This window comes from Camellia sinensis, chromosome 13 (genome assembly GCF_055761805.1).
Source record: "Camellia sinensis isolate YWXY chromosome 13, ASM5576180v1, whole genome shotgun sequence".
Taxonomy (NCBI): Eukaryota; Viridiplantae; Streptophyta; class Magnoliopsida; order Ericales; family Theaceae; genus Camellia; species Camellia sinensis.
Window position 1 is genome coordinate 24,417,112 of NC_138973.1, and position 22,134 is coordinate 24,439,245.

Here is a 22,134-nt window from a genome sequence, read left to right on the forward strand (position 1 = left end):
AAAAATAAATAAAATTCATTAACTTGTGAGTGTAATTACATCAAACTTATGAAATTTTATTATTATTATTTATAAGTATAAAAAAAAAAATCAAGTGTAATTTTCAGTAAAAAATAAATAAAATTCATTAACTTGTGCGATTAATGCTGTTTAACCAGAGTAATGTTAGGAATATCAAATTTTATACTAAATAAATGATCAAATATCTCATATGGATATATTTTACCAAAAATTTTACCAAATGTGGATGACATTTGGTAAAATTTTTGGTAAAATTTTTAGGACCTCTAATATTTTTGGAATATGGAGTCTATAATTTTGTAAACCTCATACCCATCATTTATTTAATAAAAAATTTAAAATTTAAAATTTATACTAGCATTTTTCATTTGACAACAAGAATACCTAGATAAATTAGGTTACAATTACTTCTCAAATAAAAACAAAAAATTTAATGATTTTTTTTTTTTTAATCTCAACCGAAAATCAAAACCCCAACCTGTCCAAAATCAGGACTTCGGAGAAGAGAGCACAACAAACAAGCACTTGCTCTGATTCTCTCTCTCTCTCTCTCTCTCTCTCTCTCTCTCGATCGAAACAATGGTACGTACTTTGAATCTCTCTGAGCTTCTTTTGTTCATTGTCAATGAAAGACATTTAATTGTTTTGTTCTTTTTCGTGTGTTTCAGTTCTCAATCGCAGCTATAAATGATACAGACTCAAGAGGCCAGTGGGAGCCTTTAGCCCCAACTAAAGAAGCCCAGGCACGTCCCTCCTTCTCTCTCTTTCTCTATCTGTGATCGTTAATATATATATGTATGTATAGACATATACAGAGTTTGCATTTTTAGTTACATTCTTAATTTGGCTTTAGATGGGAAAGTTTTTCTTTTTATTGACTATTTTTCGTGGAATTACATGTACTGGTGTTGCCGAGAAACCTATGGAACTGGAAAGAAAAAGAAAACAATATTTGAAAAAGGTGTTTGTTTTCTTGTTACCTAGAAAATGAAATCAATACAACTAAATCCAAATCCTTGTAAAATTCAAGAAATTATGGTTTATTGTTATAATTAGAAATTCAAGAAAATGGGTGTTAATGTCTCTGTTTGTTCCTTATTTAAAAATAAAAAAATAAAAATAAAAACTGAACAATTCCTGACTTAGTATGTTTTGGGATTTTTCTAAGTATTCATCTTCTACTCGAGTCTTGGATTGTATAGTTAACCCAATTCAGTTCACTATAACATTATATTATGGTGTACTTTTTTATTTTGAACTACGGTTCTAGACTCTAGTAAGAAAACCTGTTGTTGCAAGTAACTGATTGTTCATCGCTAAATGAAAGCTTCAACGGTGTAAAGTGTTTCATTTACCCCGTTGAATTGTTTTTCTTTTTTGACATTTTTGGTTGGCTTGTAGACAATATATAATTTTTGGTAATGTCAACCAATTATTTTATTTACTCGTGCTTTTCTTATGCTAGTATTCATTGGCTAGGTTATTAAATTCATATAATAATAACCTAGTTGGTGAATACTTGAGCTAGTGACATGGTAGCGACTAAAACGTAAATTGCTTGTTTTTCTTTCCTGACCAAGCATAGCATGATGAGTTCAAGTTACGGAAACTCCGGGTTAAATTTCGTGTATTTTACTTCCATGCACCTCATGCGGTGCTTTCTCTATCTGGTCAATGCAGGAGTTTCATCTTTCACAAATTTACCAAGAAGGACTTCTTAAGTTACAAGCCAAGGAATATGAGAAGGCTCGTGAACTATTAGAATCCGTGTTAAAAGATCCTCTTATTTCTGGTGCTCAGGTATCATGTGCTCCAAAGGATCACTAGATGATCAAGCAACTTATTGGGTTGTCAATAGTTTCTTACTTTTGCTTTTCTTTGTTTTAGGTGAAAAGTAGTGCCAGTGACGGTCATCTTTTACAACTCAGGTTTAAATTTATCCTCCAATTATTTTTTTTAATGTAATTTAGTTATATTTTTAGGTTTGTGTAAAATAAATTGATGTATATTATTTATTGATGTTTTGATTGATATATTACAAGATTGTTGTATCATATTCTGTCTATTACAAATGGTTCCTTATATAGATGTAGGTGTAGTGGATGGTGGTAGTGGTGTAGTGGGTTAGGTTTAGTGGAGTAGGTGAGGTGGTAGTGGTGTAGTGGGTTAGGTTTAGTGGAGTAGGTGAGGTGGTAGTGGTGGTAGGTGATGGTAAATTCTAACAGCCCCCCGCAAACTCAAGGAGGATAGAAACTAACCAACTTGAGTTTGAAGAGAGGAACAAAACAAGAAAATACATAAAAATAAAAAAGGATAGGAGACACTGTATGGTCGTGTCAAACCGATGTAGAAGACAGTTTATGGGGTCATGTCGGACCGTTGTAGCAGACAATGTTGTGACAGTTGTTGTGACAGTTTACACAGTCTTGCTGGACCCTTGTAGAAACTAACCGGAATCAATGTCGGGACAGTTTACAGAGTCTTGTCGGACCCTTGTAGAAACTAACCGGAATCTATGTCGGGACAGTTTACAGAGTCTTGTCGGACCCTTGTAGAAACTAACCGGAATCTATGTCAGGACAGTTTACAGAGTCTTGTCGGACCCTTGTAGAAACTAACCGGAATCAATGTCGGGACAGTTTACAGAGTCTTGTCGGACCCTTGAAAAAGCTAACCGGTATCAAATGTCGGGACAGTTTATAGAGTCTTGTCGGACCCTTGGAAAAGTGGCACCCGCAAAAGGTGTGCCCAATTTTGTCAAAAGGCGTGCCATCAAAAGGCATGCCCAATTCATCAAAAGGTGTGCCGGACATGATGGCGAGGCACGTGGGCGCCTTGGCTTGCGTGCCCGTTTGTCGGCTGGTGGTAAGAGGCGCGCGATGCGCGTGGCTGCCTCGGCTATAAGACAGAGGCTGAGGCTGAGGCAAAAAACCTGCGAGAGATATTCTGAGAGAGATTTCTGAGAGAGATTCTGTAACACTCTGTTTTCTGAGAGAGAATTCTGAGAGAGATACTGTGTAACACTCTGGTGCCTAGAAAATGGCTTCATCGTCTTCCCGCGGGCTGCTCACCCTCTTTCCCGACCTCAACGAGTCAACGAGAGAGAGAACTGGTGCGGTGGCACTGGAAACTCAACCAAGCGCCCCGGAGTTGGCTCCGTTGAACTTTCCGATGCGGTCGGTGGAGCAAAGAATGGCAGTGCAGTCAGATGTGGAGGCCAATCAGTATACTTTGAAGGCATGTGTGGAGTCCATGACGGCGGTCACAAACTTGTCGCACCGGCTGCAGAGTAGGACAAATGAGGTGCAGCAATTAAACTCCCAGCTGGCTCTGCTCCAACGCATGTATAAGGATGCGCGAGCAGAGATAAGCGTGCTAAGGGCAGAAAATAAGGAGCTGAAGCGGAAGGCCACCGTGATGTTCCGATTTGGAGGTCTTCCATATGCTGCAGTGGAGGAGCAGGGAGTAGTGATCATGCCCAGTGGAGTGGGAAACACAGAGGCAACACCGGCAAGGACCGCTCAGGACGGGGGCAAAAAGAAGAGACCGGCGGAATAGGCGAAGAAGTGAGGTCGATTGATGGCCGGCTGCAGAAAAGAAAACAAAGCGGTTGTGGTTGTTGTTGTTGTGTTTTTTTTTTTTTTTTTTTTTTTTTTTTTTTTTTTTTTTTTTTTTTGTGTGTGTGTGGTGGTTTTGGGTTGGGGTGTAAAATAGTGATCGAGGTTAAGCCCAACAGAAAATAATAAAAAAAAAGATTGTGATATGTGAAATGTTTTTTTTTTTTTTTTTTTTTTGATGTGGTTTAAGAATAATAATAAGAATAAAAAAAAAAAAGAATATTTGTGAGTGTGTAAATCTGTGAGTTGATATGGCAGATTATAATATATTATAAGGGTATGGTGGAAACAAACCCACGAGGTGATAGCTGGAAATCCACATATTCAAAAGTGGTGGAGACAAGCCCACGAGGTGACAGAAAGTGAGAGAGTTTAATCTTCTGCACATAAGTGCGCATGAAGTGAAAGAGAGAGAAAGCATCGAAAAATGTGAGTGGGTGGGTGATAGTTGGCCGTTTAGACAGAGCTCAAGCCCCTTTGTTCTGCTTTGGAAGTTCTCTCTCTCTCTCTCTCTCTCTAGCGCTGCAAAAGTCTGCAACTAAAGGTGGGTTTGCTGAGTTGCTTTTCCTTTTTGTTTTTCTGGCTTGCTTTCTCCACGATAACACAAACAAATGGAATTACTTTCTTACCCAGACAAGTTGCGCAGATGATTCCTTTTTCCTCGAACAAATTTCTCGAAATTCTGAACCGATTATTGATAAAACCCAATTCAGTTGAAGCTGAGATTATCAAGGAAACAATCAAAGGCTGTGAGAGGTCTCGGTAGAGGCGGAGATGGGACAGGCGACGACGACGCGTTGGCCGGTGGTGGAGGCGAGAGAGATGTCGATGATGATGATGTGGCGATCAATGTCGATATGGGTTTTTCTCCACTGTTCGCGGCCGTGGCCGTCTCGGACCATGAGGCTTGAGAATACCATTTGATCATGACGGAGTTGCTGTATGCTACATCGGGAAGACGAGGGTGGAAAGGTGATAAAATGGTGAGTGTACTCAAGAGAGAGTGTTTCGGCGATGAGGCGGCAGGTGGTGTTGGTCGCCGGTGACAACGACGGCGCCTGGAGTGGAGGATGGACTGACGTTTGTGTCCGTCACGGTGGGAGCAAGCGATGCAAATCCGAAGGGTGTGGGAAGAGTGCACAAGGTAGCACTGATTTTTGCAAGGCACACGGAGGAGGTAAGGGATGTGTAGAGGTCCGGCGGGCGGCCAAGGCGAGGCTGCCGCCCGCCGGTGAAAATGACTAGGTTGTTAACCTAGCTCTGATACCATGTAAAATAAATTGATGTATATTATTTATTGATGTTTTGATTGATATATTACAAGATTGTTGTATCATATTCTGTCTATTACAAATGGTTCCTTATATAGATGTAGGTGTAGTGGATGGTGGTAGTGGTGTAGTGGGTTAGGTTTAGTGGAGTAGGTGAGGTGGTAGTGGTGTAGTGGGTTAGGTTTAGTGGAGTAGGTGAGGTGGTAGTGGTGGTAGGTGATGGTAAATTCTAACAGTTTGTTCATTTGTTAGCTCTCTCTCTCTCTCTCTCTCTCTCTCTCTCTCTCTCTCTCATTGTTTAACCAAAACATTCAAAACTTAAATAAATTTCTATAGTTGCTGAGCAACATCAAGGTTTATTTTCCACTTCTTTTATAAGGGGGGCCAATGAAACACATCCTTCCTAACCTCCAATATATATAACTAGCGTGGCAATGATACTTCTTGTGAAGTTATACATTGGCAAGTTAAAATTATATATCCCTGCCCCCTAATAAATTAATGTGAAATATGTGAAGGATAATTTCGGTGGAAAACTAACATGTGTCACTTGTATGGCAATAAGGAGCTATTTGTTTTCTTAGATTTGTAAAAAGCTGTAATAGTTCTCAAGTAGATCTAAGGCCATATGCAGAAATTACTGTCTTAGATAGTTCAAAGATATAGGTTGTAAATTCTGCACTCTCAGACAAACACATAGACAAATTATATATTACGCATCTCTGCGGTGACTTGGTAAGACAGAGCTATTTTTAGTTGAGAAGAGTTTAAAGTTGTGTTTGGCAGTAGATCTGGGATTGGACCTAGGAAGCGCTTGTCTTAGAATGTCTGATGCTCTCACAAAGTGGTGACAAAACGTATCACTTGTACAAATCTTTTAATTTTCCAAGTTGATTTGATCCATTCATTTGTAGAGCTTTTTACTCGCAAGCATTTATGATGGCTTTCCACTTACTATACATTTTATTGTTGTCGGTATAGACTTGTAGAATGAGACTATCTATATTCTTGTCCGATTAATAAGTTCTTCAAAAGATTTATTTGACTATGGAGTAAATGATTTGACCAATGAATAAACCAAATATATTCGATGATAAAATATAAGCTTGTATACAAATCTAGAGGTTCATTCCTAGATCTATGTGAATTACTATTAGATTTGATTTGGGTTGATCAGATTGGGTTTTTAAATGAGGCTCATGTCACGATTTTGGTTTTAAAAAAGTACCAGGATTAGGTATACCAAAGAAAAAGAGTATCACTAACTCAGATCTTTTTGCATTTATCATTTAGGACTTACGAGATGATGAAAGTCTTATGCACGATTTTGAATGAAGGAAACAAGTGATGAATCATCTTTCTGACTTTGACTCTCGCACTCTAGTCATCGTTTTTCTTTCTCTTACTTCAAAAGTAGTTGCTTCAACTTTAGCCACTTGAATTTTCAATATTCCTTTATATGTCTCATAAAAAAAAATGATTGACATTTTCTTTTGGAATCCGAGCTATTTTTAGCATGATATTGGGAAATCTCACCAAAGATGGCTTAGATCCAATAGTTCATTATCTACTGGATCTTTCCATTCTAATACTCTATCTAATATTTATGAGTATTTATCAAATCTCTTTCTATCTAACAAAAGTCTGTTGGATGAAATGATAAAGACATTGTTCAGAAAAAGTTGGCTTTTCCCAAATGAAATGGAAATTCGGTTAATGTAACAGGAGAAAGATCACCTAGTCCTTGGCTTGAAAGATATGTAGCCATGAAAGAGGGATGAAGTGGAACAAATTTGACTGGGGGTGGTATAGTCATGGAAACACTCTTGAATCGAGATCTTTTGGATCAACTTTATTCCAATTTTGTTGAGGCATCAATCCCATTTTTTTCGTATCATAAGAACTACAATTACAGACATGCACATAAATTATCTTCACAGATTGAGCAAACTTGTTTGATTCTTAGGTTTATTTTTTATGATTTTGGAACCTAATAGACTTTACCATTCATCTTGATATTTTATTGTATATACCTTTTTTACAGATTTTTGGCATTGAAGAACCTTGCCACTGTTTTTCTTCAACAAGGTCCTGCCCATTATGATAGTGCTCTACGCTGCTATCTTCAAGCGGTAGAGATTGACACCAAGGATTATGTTGTTTGGAACCAGCTAGGAACATTATCATGCTCAATGGGCTTACTGAGTACCTCGCGATGGGCATTTGAACAGGGACTCTTTTGCAGCCCCAACAACTGTAAGCATTTTATTTATTTATTTTTGGATTTTGGTTTCTCATGAACCGCCAACTTTATCCTATTAGAAGTTCTGGACATTATGTTCTTTTTTTCTGGACAATGCATCCAGGGAATTGCATGGAGAAGCTCTTGGAAGTATTGATTGCTATTGGTGATGAGGTTGCGTGTCTTTCTGTCAGTCAGTTAATTTTGAGGCATTGGCCATCACATTCTCGAGCTTTGCATGTCAAAAATACCATTGAAGAGTCGGAACCAATCCCATTTTCTCCAAGAGGTATAGACAAACTGAAACCAAAACATGTTCGTCTTAAGTTCTTGGACAAGAGAAAAAGAACAGGCGATAATCTAGATGAGGGTGTTGCACCTAAAAAGTTGAACCAGAATGTAGAATTGCAGCTTGCAGAAGCTTCCTGGACAGGCCTTGCTGATGCACTGTTGGGAATCTTACATCCCTTGAGTGGATGCAGTTCTGAACAGGGGTCTGACAAATTATACAAATCCGGTGACATTAGATTAAGTATACAATTGCCTCATGGTTCAGAAAATATTATGGGGTCTGTGGAAAGGAAAGGACCTAATGTCACCTCAGACGGTGAAAGTGTGTCTATCAGTGATTGGAACTCTGAGAAAGCTAGTGTTTGGAGAGAGAAAGAAACAAATGTTTATGAAGAACAACCTCAAGAGAGGCGTAGTAGTCGTCTTGAAAGGCTCAGGAGTCGTAAACCAGGTAAAGAAGAATTGGATTTTGCTAACAGGAAAGATCTGGCTAAAGTTGTGGTTCAATTTCTGGAACCTTTTATTGTGGTTGGAGAAGGAGCTCAAGATAGTAATAGTGCTGTTAGTTGTTCATTACCTTGTCCTGATGTTGTGGCTAATCCAGTCTATACTGAATTTGATGATGTTACAAGATTTGTCAAGAAAACTTCAAAAAATTATGGTGCTTACCACATGGGTCACTTGCTTTTAGAAGAGGTTGCAAGTAGAGCCATTTCATACCGGGATACCGTTGCTTTGTTTTTGGAGTTGGAGAAATTGACAAGGCACTGGGGAAGGGATAGGACAAAGGAATGCAGTCTTTTTCTTGCTGAGCTGTACTATGACTTTGGGTCGCGCTCTTCTGACACCTCCAGGCGGTCTGACTTCATGTCTGATGCATCTTATCATCTTTGTAAAATCATTGAATCTGTAGCTTCAGATTATCCTTTCCACATAATTGGTGCATCTGGGGATGAGAATAGCTCTTCAACAAGTAGTTCTCAATGCAATTCTGAAACATCAGTTGGGATCAGTTCTCTGTTGTCCAATAATTCTCACTTTTGGGTTCGCTTTTTTTGGTTAAGTGGGCGATTATCAATTTTCGATGGTGACAGGACTAAAGCTCAGCAAGAATTCTGTATTTCTTTGTCACATTTATCCAATGAAGAAAATCTGAACAATCACCTTCGGTCTGTTTGCCTGCCACACTGCAAAGTTATTAGAGAGTTAACTGTAGATAGGATTCTCCACGAAATTAATTTATTAGAGGTTGATTTCTTGTTGAAAGGGGGAGCCATAGGTCAGATAATTGAGAAAGAAATGTATCTCGAGTGTGCACACTTGCTTGCTCCCCTTCTCTTTTCTACAATGGACACTCACCATGACATATCATGGGTTGCTGATAACAAAGGTGACGAGATTGCTTCAGTTGAATTATCAGCATTAGATGTTCTCATTAAAGCATGCGAAAAGGCAAAACCAACAGACTTTGAGGTGTTTTTGAATTGTTACAGAAGGAAGCTGCAAATACTATTGGTTGCAGCTGGCATGGATGAATGTCTTGCTTCATATAAATCTATTCACAAGATGTCTGTCCTAAAACCACTTTCTACTTCAGGAACAGAATTAAATGAAAGCCCAAGCATGCATTGGAATCAATTGGTTGCAGAAGAAGTGAAGGCAATCTCTCAATGTGTATCACAAATGAAGAACTTCATAGATCTATCTGGAAATTATGTAAGTCCAGTTTATATCTGTAGAATTTGACATTTATATTTTATAATTTTTTTTAAATATATTATTGAAAGAACCATCATTATGAGATATGGCTACAATTACTACTTTTTCCTGTAATTTTAATAATTTTAAGCATAATGTGTTTCTTAGAATTGATGCTTTGTGTAGGGTCACTGATAGATTTAAACTTTTCAGTTAAGATCATGTGCTTCGTGCAATATAAAGTGTAAACGATCAGTATTACTGTCTAACTCAGAAGTTTTCAGAACCTCTGGTCCTGCAAAATGTGATCAAATCATGATGAAACCTCCAAATATTCAAATACTTCTAGGCCCCTATAGGTCTATGAAGCATGATACATCAAGTGGCATGTTGGTTTCTTGCTCAAGGATTACTTATGTCAGGTTGAGTCACGATCAAGCTTATCATGTTTAGCAAGAGCTGTGACTGTTTTGAATTTAGGATTGAATGCTGCTGGCATTATCAGGGACAAGTGGCTAGTATATGAAGTAATATTTTGAGTTTTAGGGGCACCAAGAACTATGCTATAGTATAAGTATCTTCACATAGTAGGTTACACAATCATGTTAGTTATAGTTTAAATTAAACATATTATATTAGTAAATTATTAAAAAAAAAAATTACAAATTCGTTTCAGTTTGTAAGGAGTAAAAACCCTACATTTGAATTTTGAATTTTACCACCAAAAGTCCAAAAAACGGGAGAAAGGAAACTGCAGGAAATAAGAATCCTCAAAGCAATCCATTTCCCTCTATGGAGTACCAGCTCAAAGTGGAGTGACAAATGAGCAAGGCAAATAGCTCTAGAAGAGCCTAAGGCAAACCCCGATCAAGGGGCAAAAGCTCAAAAGCACCACCATTGCATAACCCTCGGACATAAACTCCTCTAGCAATGAAAGGCATCAACAGTCCAAGAAAGGCTTTATGAGACCAACTCTGAAGTATGGACACCAGGGAATCCTTTGGCGAGCCTTGTTGAATCTTTGCGTTCCAGCAAAGAGCCTTAGAACAAGGCCGGGATCAAATAGCTCGATTCCCTCAGGGAATGCAAATCCCCCAGAAAGATAAACCCCTGAAGGAAGACAAACTGGACAGATCAAGCATCCTCGAGGAAGACAAACTGTATCCATGGTTATTCCCACAATCACTCAGGCTTCATGTATTGAGATTGCATGCCTACCTGTGGCCTCAGTGATTATGGGAATTACTGTGGATTCTTGCTTACATGCTGGTTCAGCATTTTATTTTATTTTCCCCCGTTTATTAATGCAGGGTTCAGCAAAGGTGTTTTACCTTCACAACTGTAATACTGATTGGATTATGGTTGACATTTTTGTGATTTTAAAGCAGATTCCAGTTTTTCAAGGATACATGATTCAGTTAATCTTCTGTTTATCTTCTTGCAGCCATTTTTCATTACAGCATATGCTTGTTGTCTTTTTGCAGAATGGCTTTATTGCTCTTCTGAGAATTATTGGTGATATTCAGTCTTTGCTGCTGACACTCATGTGCAATATTGCGAGCACATACTTTTCTAAGAAATCTGCTGGACCTGCAATTTCAGATCAAATTGAACAAAGCCAAAGATGCTGCTTTATTGATTCAGCCATTTTATTCTGCAAACTTCAACATCTGAACCCGAATGTCCCTATCAAAACTCAAGTGAGTTGTATTGCCGTCTTCTGAGGAATTGAAACTTCACATTGTGTTGGCCTATGCAGTGATTTCTGTCTTTCATTTAAGTTTTTAACACCATTTGCTTTCATTTATTATCTCAGATTGAATTGATCGTGGCAATGCATGACTTGCTGGCAGAGTATGGGCTCTGCTGTGCAGGTGGAGATGGTGAAATAGAGGAAGGAACATTTCTAAAACTTGCAATAAAGCATCTATTGTCCTTGGATATGAAGCTTAAGTCAAACTTTCATTCTTTAAACAAGGGATTGGAAACAATGCAATGTGACGAGCAGCTTTCCCACAATAATCATGTCGAAACATCTCTAGACAAATCAAAGTCAGACACGGTAAATGTTGCCTCAGATACAGTGAATGTTGCTATAGATAAAGGCAATATTGTGGAGAAGGATGTTCTTGAAGGAGTGCCTGCCAAAGGCATTTTGCCTCATGAGAGTATGGAGAAAGAGAATGCAGGATTGGAATGTAGCAAATGCAGTGGTGATGGGCCCAATGGTATGTCCCATGGAGAAAACGCAAGCAATCAATCTAATGCTCTTGGCAGTGAACTAACTGAAGATGAAAGGGAGGAACTTGAGTTGGGAATTGATAATGCTTTGGATCGATGCTTTTTCTGTTTGTATGGTTTAAAGCTTAGATCAGATTCATCCTATGAAGATGATTTTGTGCAGCACAAAAATACTAGCCGTGGCGATTATCAGACAAAGGAACAGTGTGCTGATGTTTTCCAGTACATACTGCCCTATGCAAAGGCTTCATCTGTTAGTGAATTTTCTGTTCCTTTCTCATTTCTTTCTTTGGTTTTTTTTTTCCCATTTTTCTTTAGTCTCAAATTATTATTTTCTTTTTTGAAGATTATGTGGTGATTTTTGCTTTTCTGACTTCCATTTGACTGCTAACATTTGTGCATCGCAGAGAACTAGATTGGTAAAGCTTCGGAGAGTATTAAGAGCCATACGCAAACACTTTCCACAGCCACCAGACAATGTTTTGGCTGGAAATGCAATTGATAAGTTCTTAGATGATCCTAATCTGTGTGAAGATAAACTCTCAGAAGTGGCCGGATCTGATGGGTTTCTTGATTCTATCATGAAGATTATATTTCCCGATGGTGGAAGCCTCAAACAACTCAAGGCATCATCATTAGGGAGGTATACGTCCATTGATCAGTATTTTTATGTGCCATTTAATTTTATTTTTCCCCCAAATAATGCTTTGGTCCATAGATTGTTATTACTTGGAACGAACTGTCTTTTTGATGTGTAATTAACTGATTGCAGCTCTGACCCGTATATGGAGGTCTATTGCAACTTGTATTACCTCCTTGCTCAGTCTGAAGAAATGAGTGCAACTGATAAATGGGCTGGGTTTGTACTCACCAAGGAAGGGGAAGAATTTGTAGAGCAAAATGCTAAACTTTTCAAATATGATTTACAGTACAATCCTTTACGCTTTGAGAGTTGGCAACGGCTTGCCAATATTTATGACGAGGTAAATTTGATGTTAATTATCTTTCTCTTATTGAATGTTGTACAAAATTGAAAATGAGAAAAAAGATGTGTTGCTGTGCTTTGATGATTCCCAGCATTAATTTGATTGATGAAGACTTCCCATGGTTTATGTACGCAGGAGGTGGATTTACTGCTAAATGATGGTAGTAAGCAGATAAATGTTTTAGGTTGGAGGAAGAATTCTACTTTACCTCACAGAGTTGAGACAAGTCGTAGGAGAAGTCGGCGGTGTCTATTAATGACTTTGGCTTTAGCAAAGACATCAGCTCAACAGGTCCCACTCAGTCCTTACGTTCGATTATACGATCTTCAAATATTGATGTTCAAATCCATATAGCATTTTCACCCTTGCTATCTAGACATGGCTTGCAAATTGAATTTGATAGATTCAACAGCATACAGATTCGACACCAAAGGTGTGTCATGGTCTAGTGTTAGGGTTATTGCCAATTTGGTTAGTCTGATGATATGAACATTTGGATGGTTAATCATTTGAATGGTCATCAAATCAACTGGTCAGGTCCATTCTGATAATTTTGAGATCAAAATCTGTAAAGTGAGGCGTGCCTTGTGTTGGATCCTGCACCTGCAAGTATCTACCATACAACCAGTAAAGTTGCTTAAGAAAAAATGAGATAATCTTGGAGGCTAAGATTAAAAGTGGTTTTTCTTCTTCGCTCTTAATATTTCTATTTATTATATGGTAAATTGTCAGGCAATTAATAAATTTTGTTTGGTTCCAGGGTGAGATACATGAATTATTGGCATTAGTGTACTATGATGGCCTACAGAATGTGGTTCCCTTCTATGATCAGAGATCTGTTTTACCCTCAAAGGATTCAGCATGGATGATGTTTTGTCATAATGCAACGAGACATTTTAAGAAGGCCTTCGCGCATAAGTATCTTCTTTTTCGCACTTGCTATTAGTTTGCTATTCTTTTCAAATATGAACTGCACCAACAAATTTGAGACTTCTACTTGCAGGGAAGATTGGTCTCACGCATTTTATTTGGGGAAACTCTCTGAAAAGCTTGGATACTCACATGAGATGTCATTTTCATATTATGATAAGGCTATTGATTTGAATCCTTCAGCCGTAGATGCTGTCTACAGGATGCATGCTTCACGTTTAAAGTTACTTTGTACATGTGGCAAACAAAATAAAGAGGCTCTAAAGGTTGTTCCTATGTCGAACTTATCTTTCGTTTTTCCATTATCTTTTTGTACTTTTCATTTTTTCCATTGATTTATTCATTTGTGTGTTTTATTTGAAAGTGGCAGATGAAAGATATCTAATATTAAAAAAAAACACCACCTAATTAGTACACATTAATGTGTGTTTGGGAGGGGAAAGATTGGGTACACACCTAATTTTTGGCATAGTGCACAAAGTGGTTGCCCCGTGACTTGAACCCATAACCTCAAGATTATTAGGCCAAGGTTTTACCATGTCAAAATAATTGCATCTAAATACATATGCATCTCTGCTTAGTCCTACATGAAGAGAAACGATCACTTGGACACAAACAAACATGTAGAAACATACACACCTATGCATGGTTGTAGTTTATTTATTTATTTATTATTATGAATTAGTTTTACCTTTATTATTGACAATATCTTCAACTTGCACAAGTAATGTTGTAGTTGATGTCTGTGCTATAATTTGTTTTTTTTGTCTTGATTATTCTTGGGTTTACCTTAGGTTGTTGCAGAATATTCTTTTAATGAATCAACAAAGGAGAATATCGTGAAGATATTGAGCAGAATGGGTACTGAAATTCCAGATTTGTTAATGGATGTTGAGGACAAAAGTATTCAAACCAATCCCGAGGATACAAAGCTAGTAGATTCACATCAATTGGAAGAGGCGTGGCATATGCTTTACAGAGATTGCCTTTCTGCCCTTGAAATTTGTGTAGAAGGAGACCTAAAACATTTTCATAAGGCCAGATATATGCTTGCCCAAGGGCTGTACAGAAGGGGTGAGAGTGGGGATTTGGAGAGGGCAAAGGATGAACTTTCCTTTTGCTTTAAGTCATCTCGCTCATCCTTCACAATTAATATGTGGGAGATTGATAGTATGGTCAAGAAAGGAAGGTACAAGCCTCGAACTATTTCTGCAACACAAATATTTTTCTTATTTGGCTCCATGAAGTAATTACAATGAAAATGTGTCTTTATTACCATGTCTGAGTAATTAAAAGAAAAAGGGACAAGTCATTATCATAGGAAATACTAAATAGTGTCGTCTCCACATTGAAATGATATCATTCTTGAAATGCTAAAATGATTCTACATGCTTTGCTAGAGTGATGAATCGTGTTTTGAATGTATTACTGGAAAGTCCCCAGTAAAGGCTGGGTTTTGGCCTTAGTTATAATTTTAGGCTACTACGGAGACATGCACATTGTCTATCCAAAATTAAAAAAAAGAAAAAAATAAAGAAAGAAAGAAAGAAAGAAATAAGAGGAAGTCCCACCTAGTAACATTTTCCTGTAGTTCCTTTGTTAGTTATTTTTATTAGCTTCTGAACGAAATAATTCAATATACAATCGGCATATTTTTCCTTCTCTTAATTTCAGGCGCAAAACACCAGGTCTTTCTGGGAACAGAAAGGTCCTTGAAGTTCACTTACCAGAAAGCTCTCGCAAATTTATCACTTGCATTAGGAAGTACATTCTGTTTTATTGGAAACTGTTGGAGGAGACGGGAGACATCTGTACACTTGACCGGGCCTACATCTCTATTCGAGCAGATAAGAGGGTACAGCCATATTTTCATTTTAAAGATTTCCTTGATTAAATATATGTTGCAGTAAGACTTACTATCAGTGTCAAATCCAGTTCTCCTTGTGCCTCGAAGATCTTGTTCCAGTAGCTCTTGGGAGGTATGTTAAGTCCTTAATTTCATCGACACATCAAACTGAGAATGTTGGCTCTGGTGCTGCAAGCCGCTCTGAGCATCTTCTGGAGAAAATTTTCTCCTTGTTCATTGAGCAGATGAACTTATGGTCAGATTTATGCTATTTGCCCGAGATCATTAGCCCAGAATTAACGGAGAGCAGCTTATATGGGTAAGTGATGCTGAGAAAATTAATTTCCTAAGAAGCCTGAACTATATGCAAACTTACGGAGCTTCTAAATGTACACACAATATTTCCATGTACACTCACTAGAAATTATTTATGACAATTTTTTCCAAGGCACAATTACCATTTAGGACAAAATTACAAAAAACAAAATTCTTTCTGCATCCCACCTCCCCATCTTACCACTCACCTCCTCTGCCACCCCCCCGATGCTGCTTCGTTTCTCTAACATCCTAGTTACAAACATACATATCTGTATATATATATATATATGAGAGAGAGAGAGAGAGGGAGAGAGAGAGAGAGAATGGGGTGGGGGGTGTCCGGGAGGAGAGGGGGTGGGGACCATCAGGGTGGGAGTGGAATTTCACTATTCTAGTGTTCTGAATTGGCCAATGTGTTGATTCAGCATAGTGCATTCCAAGGGTTGTATACATCTTTAGCAATTTATTATCCAATATCAGTTCACATGAAAGAAATAGGCTCCTCTCCTGGTTTTACATACGTTCTAATAATTTTTCTCCTTCTTGTAGATATCTCTACCAATATATCCACTTATTAGAGAGAAATGTCAGAGTGGAAGTACTTGAAGGAATAAGTGAAAAGATACGAAAGCGTTTTAAGAATCCAAAGTTGTCAAATAGCAATTGTGCTAAAGTTTATAAGCATGTCTCTGTTGCTTGGTATCGGTCACTTGTAATTAACTTGGCATTGATCACTCCTTTACATTCTGGACTGTCAAGTGAGATCCAAGTTCCTAATCCGTCAGATTTGGGGTCAGAGAGCAGCCAACAGCTCTGTGTTGATCTGCAGACAAATGAATTGTGGAAGTCTTCCTTTGAAGACCCAAACCATCTAAAAAATCTTGAAACAAAATGGAACCCTTTATTGTCGAAGATCAAAAATGTTATAATCAAGAAAACTTCAGAGCAAGATCTGGAGACAGCTGCCACACTGCTTAGATGTTCTTACAACTTAAGTAGGGACACCTCCTGTGCAGTGCTCCCATCAAGTATCAACCTGAATGTGGTGCCATTTCAGTTAGCAACTGCAGGACACTTCTATCCAGGCCTCGATGGGGTCAATGCTCTTGATCTGAATATTCCGCGGAAGCTTCTTTTATGGGCGTACACACTGTTGCATGGCCATTACACGAACATCCCAGCTGTAATGAAGTATTGTGAAGAAAATGCCAAGGTATTTAATTGAGTAAACTTTGTAGAGGTGTTTGGTTGGCATGCCAAAATGCATTGTGTAAATGAATGTAAATTAATTCCTAGGAGGTGATTGGCACTTTATTATGCTTTGTCCTTCAACACTGGCTGCTTTGGCTGCTTCTGTGGCCTATTGACTAAATTTTGGATTGAATGTCTGCAGAAGCAGCCAAAACAACTTTAGCAATTGTTCTTTTATTAGATTTAGAGCATTATGAGAGTAAAATTTACAATTGCATGTAAAAGGAATTTACGAGCAAATGGAACTAATATATCTTGGTTTTTGGTTCTATATCTGCAGTCAAAGATGAAAAAAGGATCTGGAAGTTCATCAGTGCCCTCAAATACAAATACACCCGCTGCTGGCGCTTCTAATACAGGTCCCCTTCTTATTTTTTTCAGTCTTCATTTTTTCATAATTCTGAGGTTGCTTATTTTCTATTTGCTCACACTGCCCAATATTTTGGGAACATATACGTGTGTCTGGGGCCAATGCCAACTGCTGTAGTATTTAGAAAAATTGAATCAATGCCAGATTGTAATTTTCTTTCTTCTCCCTTACACACGAACTATATGTGTGCACGTGCACGTGTTTACGTCTCGTCTTTTGTTTCGGCACTTCGTCTTGTATTTATGAAAAATTCACCAGATCATTGCTCATGGAAATGACTAATTTCTATCAGGCCAGGGTCCTTCTGAACTGGACGTCTAGTCTGTTGCTCAGATGCTCGCCATGTCGGCATTTTTTAAAATTAATGGTTCAGATTTTATCCACCTGTTTAAAAACCCAATATTAGATCCAATTTAAAAACCTGACCCAATATTTAATGGGTCAATGGCTAGATAATTTATACTTTCAATTTACGAAAAATACTGACGTGGCACAATCTTGAAGCCCGGAAAGTAGCCATCGTCATTTCTTTTTATTCCTTTGGTTCTCTTGAATGTGTTAATTCATCATTCCTAGTCACTGATGTTTATTCATAATGCTGATGTGATAGGTGGTGGGAAAGATGGAGCAAGTAAATCCAGTGTAGCAGAGGCTGCTACATCAACCACCATGGCATCAGCTGCTGTGCCCAAAAATGACAGCTCCCAAAATACGACATCTGCTTCATTGCCTGAAAGTGAGAGTGCACAGAATGTGGCATCTGCTTTGCTGGAAGGCGAGAAAACTCATGACCCAGTCATAAATCCAACTGGTGAGAAGCATGCGATTTTTTCAGCTACTCCAAATCTTATTCGTTGTAACAAAAATGTTGAATCAAGAAGCAATCTGGATGTGCACGATGGAGCAGATCCTGGCAAAGGTTGACTTCAGTTTGGCCTGGCAACCGACAAACTTGTAAATGTGTAGTGATATACGGCATGTATGGGGGGGACTTTCTTTCTTTTCTTTTCTTTTCTTCTTCTTAGAAAGTTGGAAATGTTGTTTGGAAGAGATGACAGGACAGGAGTGCTCATAAATGCAGTCTTTTCTATTTTACTTATTACCTGACGAGGTTTGTTTATGTCATGACAATCTCACATTTTGCGATTTTTTATGTACAAACCAATTTCCTAGTAGAAGAGAGAAATCGTAGGCAATTTGTTAGACATTTGAACAATAAAAATTTTCCGTTTCTTTTGTTCGTTTAGGGGCTGGATGTTGTGCTCGAAATGGACTAGTTTGAGAACTTCTTCTGTTGTTTATTATTTATTTTGTATTCTTTTATATTTTTTAGAGAACAAAAAAACTTTTTATGCACTTTTTGAAAAAGCAATTTTTTTTTCTTTAAAAAAAGTCTAAAAACAAATGAAAAATAATAAAACTATATTTTTGGAGACACCACAGCTGTCGTTAAAAGAAAATTTTGATAATATTTTTTGGTTACCTATTATGACGAATATTGCCGTGGCAAAAGCTCAAGTTATCTTTTTCATTTGTACTTTTAGTGACGAATAATAAACACTAGTAAAACTCTTATGGCATGTTTGATGGGAAGGATTAAAGTATAGGATTGGGATTATTAATCCGTGGGCCCAATCATCCTATGTTTGTTTTGACATTTTAGTTTAGGATTATTAATCCAATGGATAATTAATCCAACAAATTTGTAGGATTATTAGTAATGGGGTAGGGGTGGGATAACTAATACCACACTAATTTAATAGGATTATTAATACCTCACTATTAGTGTTGTGAATCAAACATGGTCTTACATTCTTGTTTGTTCATACGCCAGAGAAGCCAAATAAGTTCTTTAAGAAGGCATGATTGAGTTTCCTCTATTATTTTTATTGAATAATTATAAATTCCATATTATTTTACTATGGTACCCAATTAGAAAAGTAATGTTTGATACAATTAGAACTGCAAATGAACCGAACTGTTCATGAACAAGCTCGGCTCATTTAGTAAACGAACCGATCTCGAGTTCGATTATTAAACTCGTTTAATAAACGAGCCGAGCTCGAGCTCGCGCCAGCTTATAATAAATATATTATTTATATATTAAATAATATTAAAAAAAATTATCAAGCCGAACTCGAATTTCATTAATGTTAACGAACCAAACCAAGCTTGAACCCAGTTTCTTATCAAGCCGAGCTTGAACTAAATAAACGAGCTTGATAAATAAACGAGCCGAGCTCTAGCTCGAGCTCAATAAAACTCGGCTCGACTCAATTCGTTTACAACCCTAGATACAATCACTTAATATTCAACATGAGACCAAAAATTTTCAAAAGAAAATATAATCTTGATAATAAATTCCTATTTGCACAGAGACGGTACAATTTTATTGTTTGAACCAAAATATTGCTTTTCATTATTTATTTACACATTTTACTACTAATAGAAACCAAACACAGTCTTCTTTAACTTTAACAAGGATGGACATAGAGCGGGCAGTTTCTCTATTCTTTAACTTGATTATATATTCCATTGAAGAGAGAAAAAAACAAAAACAAAAACAAAAAAAACAAAATAGGAATATGCCACATTATGAGCATCAAAGAAATTTATGTGGCTCTCAAAAACTAATCACACTCTCTATATTATCATTGGAAACCAGACAACAATCAGAAAAGAGCATACACACTATGCATTGTAATTTATTAGCTTGCAAATTCTTAATGCTAATTATTAAGCTGTCATGAAAAGTTACTAATCGACTAGTCAGACACAACAGTTTGAAGGGGCAAAGAACTTTCGACTTCCTCCGGGGCTGAACTCCTTTCTGCAACAATTTTCGACATTCCAAACATCTGAGACACACCCAATATGTTAATCAGCACCGGACATGATATGATTATTCAGAGTTAAAGATAAGTCACAGAGATGGCTAGCGTTGTGGAGTTGGATCTATACCTTCTGGATTGTTTTCTTGAAGCAAGTCTTGTGTTCATCCATTGATGCATGAATAAACTCATCAATGTGATCCTTTACATCCTCCAAGAAAGTAGCTTCTTCCGACTTCTTCTTTCGGCATGAACTGATGGCTGGGTTTGTGGTGGCAGCTGATTGTTGCTTTCCATGTCGACTTTCTTCCATTGCCATTCTCACTAATGTCTCGTACAACGGTATTAACTCACCAAATCACTGACAATAGAAGAGTTCAATGAAATAAGATCAACAAGGTTACTTGAATTTGAAGTTGGTCCAACCACTCCAACCCAAGCTAGTGCCGGATCAAAGTAAAAAAGAAAAAAAGAAGCCAAACATTATATGTAAACATGAAATTAAATTAACTCAAACAACAATATCAAAAAGACACTATTATATGGAAACATGAAATAAATTAACACAAAATACAAAAAGAAGCTACGCAGAGAAATACAAATTTTCTCAACTAACATATTACAAATTTTATTCACCCAAAAAACATATTACAAATGCATTTAACTCTGCTTGAAAGACATACCCCAAATCAACTATTCATGGCAAGTTTTCATAGGTCATCTACAGAGAGAGAGAAAGAGAAGGACTCCCAAATAGGCCTTCCACTCTAACTCCATTCCTTGTATTTGTCATATGAAGAAAATCACTATCAACTGTCTAAGCAACTAGTTCTTAAGTAAAACAAAGATATGACAATAAAAAAATTAAAAAATCTATAATGTTTTTTAGTTGGTTAGAAACTGGATAAGCTTGAAAATTTTCAAAAACAAAGGATTGAAGAGGCACCTTTTACAAGTAATACCTACCAAATGCTAATGTTATTGGTTGCTACCACTAGAAAACCTATAATGCCATCAGGAAAAAATATCATCAACACCATTATTAACATTTTTTTTCTGCCACCATCAAATCATCGACACATGCGTTAAGCCTAATCAGACAGTCATCTACACATGCTTTATTTTATTTGTCAGAACTTAGAATGCCCAAAAACTTATTCAATGTCTATATTTTGGGCACCTACCAACTTGCTAACCAAAAAGTGTATCCTGCTCACAGACTCTTCCTTTTCAGTGGATTCCCATGGCACATATTGATGATTACTCATAAACAACCACTATGGGGTAAAAGAAAAGTGTTTGATACTCCATCTCACACAAGCTGCCTGGTCAATTCTAGAAAAGACCAAATGAAAAGACTCTTCAATCTCTGCCTCTCTTTCACTCATTTTTCTTGGATCCGCTTGTTTTCCTCGCCCTCTCTCTATCTCTCTCTCTCTCTCTCTCTCTCTTCGACCCCTTGAGAGAAAAATACAAATTCAGACCCTTCTGAGGCAAGTTCTTCTTCTTCATCTCCTTATTTATTTATTTAATTTTTAATTTAGAGTTTCATTTTCTTTTCAAAAATAAAATCAGAAATGATATTTTTTCTAGAACGTATTTTGTGCATTCAGTTCTGATGGAGCTTCTTTTTTTTTCCTTTCCACGAAATGAAATCGAAACTTCCTTAATCTTTTTATTATAAAAATCCTTTGTTATTGGTTTAATATGCTAACTTTTTCATTAATATCCTTTTTTATGTCATTAAATCTGTTATTGATCTTAAATATGAACCCTTAGGTATCATATCTATACTTACTGGGATTTTGAATTTTTAATACGAATCAAGCCTGATTTTATAGATATATTATTATAGTATATTTAATCAAAAAACAATATAATTTTTTTAAGTCTTTTAATAGGTATAAAATTTATATTGTTTTTGTTTTATTATTTAATATTTGTTTTCAATTTATTACATTCATACTTGTAATGCCTCTCATATGTCTAAATAATCAAGCGTCTAGAGCTTGCCAAGTCTAGAAATTTTTTAAAAAATAGTATGGCAGTTGGTAAGAACCTATCGATTGCGCTGTTTTTTGCTTTGAAGACAGAACCTATAGATCGCACGGGATAAGACCATCTCCACCGTGTCACCTATTGTTTCATCAAATTTAAATTTGATGAATAAACGTCATTTTTGCTGCTCCAATCGTTTCATCGGTTTCAAATTGAAGATATG

The 22,134-nt window shown here is 37.0% G+C and overlaps 1 protein-coding gene across 1 annotated transcript; it reads left to right on the top strand.

The window, feature by feature from the left end:
* The first annotated feature begins 391 nt into the window (after positions 1–391).
* LOC114262732 (Tetratricopeptide repeat (TPR)-like superfamily protein) lies at positions 392–18,328 on the top strand. Its single transcript, XM_028203112.2, has 19 exons — positions 392–603; positions 690–764; positions 1,702–1,821; positions 1,909–1,949; positions 6,954–7,165; positions 7,276–9,158; positions 10,625–10,840; positions 10,957–11,634; positions 11,789–12,024; positions 12,154–12,364; positions 12,503–12,658; positions 13,128–13,285; positions 13,371–13,563; positions 14,092–14,486; positions 14,972–15,152; positions 15,233–15,462; positions 16,011–16,674; positions 16,993–17,071; positions 17,693–18,328. Exons 1-19 carry the CDS (start codon positions 601–603, stop codon positions 18,004–18,006), a joined length of 6,045 nt encoding a protein of 2,014 aa, XP_028058913.2. The 5' UTR covers positions 392–600; the 3' UTR covers positions 18,007–18,328.
* The last annotated feature ends 3,806 nt before the right edge of the window (positions 18,329–22,134 follow it).